The sequence below is a fragment of the Montipora capricornis genome, chromosome 10 (genome assembly GCF_036669925.1).
Source record: "Montipora capricornis isolate CH-2021 chromosome 10, ASM3666992v2, whole genome shotgun sequence".
In the NCBI taxonomy this organism is placed as follows: domain Eukaryota; kingdom Metazoa; phylum Cnidaria; class Anthozoa; order Scleractinia; family Acroporidae; genus Montipora; species Montipora capricornis.
Window position 1 is genome coordinate 53,252,828 of NC_090892.1, and position 5,000 is coordinate 53,257,827.

At 37.9% G+C, this 5,000-nt stretch overlaps 1 protein-coding gene across 1 annotated transcript in view; it reads right to left on the minus strand.

Moving 5' to 3' along the window:
- LOC138021009 (uncharacterized) overlaps positions 1 to 4,497 on the minus strand; it is a 6,817-nt gene extending 2,320 nt beyond the window's left edge. Inside the window, exons 1-4 of the mRNA XM_068867887.1 lie at positions 4,486 to 4,497; positions 3,221 to 3,535; positions 1,426 to 1,623; positions 471 to 791 (exon numbers count right to left, since the gene is read on the minus strand). Of these exons, the coding sequence (XP_068723988.1) occupies positions 633 to 791; positions 1,426 to 1,623; positions 3,221 to 3,535; positions 4,486 to 4,497 (684 nt within the window). The 3' untranslated portion in view covers positions 471 to 632. The remainder of the gene's footprint in view (positions 1 to 470; positions 792 to 1,425; positions 1,624 to 3,220; positions 3,536 to 4,485) is intronic.
- Between the last annotated feature and the right edge of the window lie 503 nt (positions 4,498 to 5,000).

Genomic DNA, 5,000 nt, shown 5'->3' on the forward strand with positions numbered 1-5,000 from the left:
TTGGTTTAACGTTTCTTTTCCTTATTTTTGTTTTTCAAGATTGACTTCTTCCACTGTAAGGTTTTGCCGAATATCAGCGTTGAACAGCATTTGGGGCTAATGAAATAAACTCCTTGGTAAATTTAGCGTTACTCGGCTTTTGATCAACCGGGCCATGGATGTTTTCGTGCCCTTTTTATTTGATCCTTTAAGACGGCCGCTAACATGATGTCCTTTAGAAAATTTTAATAATTCCAGCAACTGTTCCGTTGCTGTTTTCTTCAGTTTTAATAGCCTCATGATCAGTTGTGAATAATCTTTCAAATAATGGGGTTGTGTATTTTTATGCAAATCAAACTCGTTTTCCCCTGAATCGAAACTTTCGAAAAATCGGCTAACATGTGAAGTCCACATATGGAGCAAACGTTTTTCAATGATGGTCAAGAAACTTTAAGGGCATAAGCGAAAAAAAAAAAGTTGTTGTTACTCACGTGCTCTCACTTCTTTCAAGACCTCTTGACCCATGAAATCATGAAAAATGTAGGCAGCCTGCAGGTTTCTTGCATTCTTTTCATCCCCACTTCGCTTGAGGGTTATTGCTTTTCCATCTTGTAATATTGTATCTGGCATTAGAAACCAAGCCTTTTTACCTATCAATCCGGCTTTTCCCTCATTATAGCCACGCGCATTTCGTTGGAAGGGATCGCCTGCTCTCCGTAGCGTATAAATTTGCATAATCCCTCAATGTTCACAACCATGCAACTCTTGTTGGTTGTGGTGTCCACAACAGTTGGTAATATGAACGTTAGCACCTAAGAAAAGATGAAATGTCATTTTCAAAACTGATGAAATAACGATACGTTACAAAGTACTGGAGTTGATTCTCTCTTTTGTTTTCCTCTCCCTCTTTCTTACATTTTTTTTTTTTTTTTTTTTTACGTTAATTTAAACTTGAACTTGAAGTGTACCTCTCTGGTAATATTTAGTAAGATAACTTAAATTTGTTGGCGTAGATGTGAAAAACACTTATATGATACTACTCAGGAATAAGATATGGGAAATGGGTTGCTCTCGATGCGCTAGGGATGGATATTTTATTCTACAAGTGTCAAAGTATATACTACCCGGCCCATCACCAGGAACCGAGTGTCGCATTCTCAAATCTCCACACGAAAGATATCGATGGCGTCACTGCTTACAAGCTTTTCCGCCATAGCCAAGACTGTTTTGCATTAGACTGGCTCCTACATATATTCCAAACAAATTCCAGAGAGCTAAACATATGAATTCAAATTTTCTTTTAAAGAGCTTAATTTTAGGTATTTTACAAGCCTATAATAAAAATTATATCAGTCTATGCAACACCATAATGGGGATTGCCTCGTTAGATACCATAATTATTGATAATCTTGATGTTAGTGATATATTTGGCGTCTGATTTATTACCTCTTGAAGAGGTTTCTCCTTTATAAACTCTGAGATTTCCTTGAGTACGCTGGTTAGCTGGATCTGCTGCTTGACTGAATTTACAGGTGGCGTTCTAGAGGGCTTGCACTCATGATAAATCGGAACGATTTCCCTGGCTATGTGTTCCAAAAGGCTCTCCATGGAAGGTTGTTCGTCTTCAGGAAGCACTTTCAAAGTCTGTATAACATAGTTGTAAAATATGATTCAACATGATATACCCATCCGATTGATAGCGACTTTTTCTTAACCAGGTCCTGCGAGCTTCGAACAACCGGGCTCTGGTGTCTATTTAGAATTATATAGTCGCCAAAAAAAGGGGGAACCCACGCCCAGATAAAAAGTTAAAAGATAAAAATTAATCACAGCGGGTGACATTTGTTAATTAATCAATTAATTAATTTATTTATTTATTCAACTAACACTGTTGGCTAATTAAGGACGGTGTCTACTAATTCAAAGGTATTTTTGCCGCGGTTTTTGATTATGCAGGAAATGTAGATCTTGACGAGTTTCATTGAAATCCAAAAGGAAAATTGGGGGTAACCATGCATTTTTCCACGATAATTCATGAATAAATTTGTAAAAGCGTTAAAATACAAAGCAATGTATGGCGTTCTTTCTCAACTTGAAGCTTAATTATCTCTCACAAATGTATGGTTAACCCCAATTTCCTTTTTGGATACCAAGACTACTTACTAAGATCTACTTTAACCGGATAGTTTTAAACTGCGCAAAAATATCCCTGTATTAGTGAGCATCACCGATAGGAAACTCGAGTATCTCGAGATGCGCAGAACGTATGCGCAATAACAATAGTAGGTACCGTCCTTAAAGTTACTCAATTGGAAAGACTCTTTAATAATAGTGATAAAGAAAAAATTTTTCACCCCGTGTACCTGATTACACACAAGACGCCTGCTCGGAAAAACAAATCAGTATTGTTGTAACTTGTTGCAAGCATCATATACGAGAGATATGGTGTATGCTTACATGCGTAACTGGAAGACTGGTCGTTGTCAACGCTGAATACATTAGAAACACCATGGTACATTCTACGCACATCCCAGCCATATAACAACATTCCTTTCCGGCATAGTTAATAGAGGGAATGGTTATGAAACCCGACAAATTTCTTTTTGTTCTCTTTTTTGGCCTTGACCGTGCACAAAACATAATAGTTGTTTACTCCGTACTGAGGAACTAACCAATAGAAATGTGTTGATTACGTAATTCATGCATAATGTATGAGCGCAACAAAAAAGATTGTGCACGGTCGTGGACTTCACAACCTAGATCTTGGCATCTTTGTTTGCTTCTTTAATGTTTGCTGAGCTTCCAAACCATTCCTCTCTATTAACTATGTTTCCGGGGATTAGGACACTTGACTGTAGTCTGCGTGGCGTGGGGCATTTGAAGTGGATGCGTCAATTCTCGAAAAAGTTTTTTTTCTTGCGCTCAAGTCATGCACCTTAAAGGAAACAATATCCCTCCCTCTTACGAATAGAACGAGCTCACAATGAAAGGACTAGAAAGGGTTTTAAAAGTTATCTGTGAAGGAAAGGGATTGTTTAATGTCCCACTCGGTTATTTCAGTTTTCCTCAACTTTTTTTAGCAACTGCTCATCAACATGTAGTCTGTTTGAGTCAGACGAAGGGAGGTTTTGGGTTTCTAAAAGTTTAGGTTGCACCATTTAATACCAATTTTGAACAATGGGACAGGAAAGTCCATATGCCCTACGGGTTGATCGTTGAGTTCAATGGATCTGCGCATTACCTCCACAGTTGCGTGAATGCAAAGAGCGTAGTTTTTCTCAATCCTCGTGGACTTATTGTCTGGCCCAAAAAGCCCACAAATCTGAGGTAAAATGTGTTCGAAAATCTTCTTTCGTCCTTCCAGCGAAATCAAACTTTTTCCAACTTTTATTACGTGCCCAATAGAACTCGAAGCATTCTTCCTAGCTGCTCGTAGCGCCTGTTCCTTTTCGTCTAAGGATATGCCTTCGTGTGGCTCTCTTGGTACTTTAAATGGCAATACTAACGTGTACGTCGAATATTGATTTAGTGTTATTAACGTTTCACCCCATTCAGCCTGCAATCAAATTTTGTTCCTCCAAGACTGTGCAATTTGGTTATAGACCACTTTCATAAATGGCGACCACTTTTTCATTCTTTTGTATTTATGTTAATTATAATTAGACCTAGTGCCCTCATTTTGAAACAAATACTATCCCCAACCCCAGTCCCTCGGAGAGCCTGCTTGCAGGCTACAAATATTCTTTTGAAATTTGCTCGTCGTAACGAGGCTAGAAAGGCTTATTAGCATTAAAACTGAAAAGAATATTTAATTTGACAACCATTATGAAAGGGGTCTATACACTGAGCCATTTTTTTATACAGTACAACCCCGTTAATTCGACGTCGCAAGGGAAATTGGTTCGAAATAGCGGGAAACTCGAAATATCCGAGTTCGAAGCACTCAATATTTTCGTTCTCTCAAATATTGCGTTCTACGGAGGTGAACGAGATCTAATTTTATTGTGTTTGGTTGGTCTTGCAAGATTTCTCCATAAGGGACACCAAATTAGCCGCCCACAAGATTATTTTGTTGTTTGCAGGGGCACCACCCTCGCGGGATTTTTGCAGTCGTATTGATCATTTTACAGCCAGCGTGTAAATTCACGCTGATTTTTGACAAGGGGCATTTACTAGTAATAATCTCTCAGACAATTTCAACAAATTCGACATTGGCCCAAATTTACTTTTTTTAGCCTCACGTATTAATACTTTCGATATTGCTTCTTTACATAAATGCGTCGTCGTCCTGGTATCTCGTCTCGTCTAGTGACTACAACACAGTACACAAAGTTCTCCCAACCAACGCTCATTCAAAATCAATGATTTCTCTTAGATTGATGTCTCTTACTAATCCTGAAGTGATGAATGCTCAGGATCCCATTAAATATGAGTGTTCCAATTGAAAAAAAAGGGCATTGATGCGTGTGGCATCTACGATGTGAACTTATTTTAAACACAACATACCTTCTTAATCATACAGATCACACTTAATTAGAGTCCAGCCGATGGCGAAGTATTTCAATCCTGTCACATGAGTCATAGTACTCGGCGCTTATTAACGCTTGATTTTCGCAAAACAGTGCTCAATACATAGAAGTAGAGCGAAGTATATATTGAAGAAAAAAGCAAGTAAAACGACAAGTTCATCCCTACAAGCCTGCTTTGTGGTCGCCCACTAATCAATACCCTGTAGTGTTTTAATGTTTTAATTTTCCTTTCCTATATATATATATATATATAAACATATATAACAGTAGATTGAGGAGAGGAATCTGGACAACTGATTGCATAAATACCCTACATAAATACCCTACCCTACATAAATGTATATATATATATATATATGTATATATATGTAGTGAATTGCCAATCAACGTGGATGATTTACATTATCGAATGTAACATTTGCAACTTACAAAATATGTCGGAAAGAGTGAGCCAGGCTTCAACATACGGCTGAACCACCACAGGAACCACAT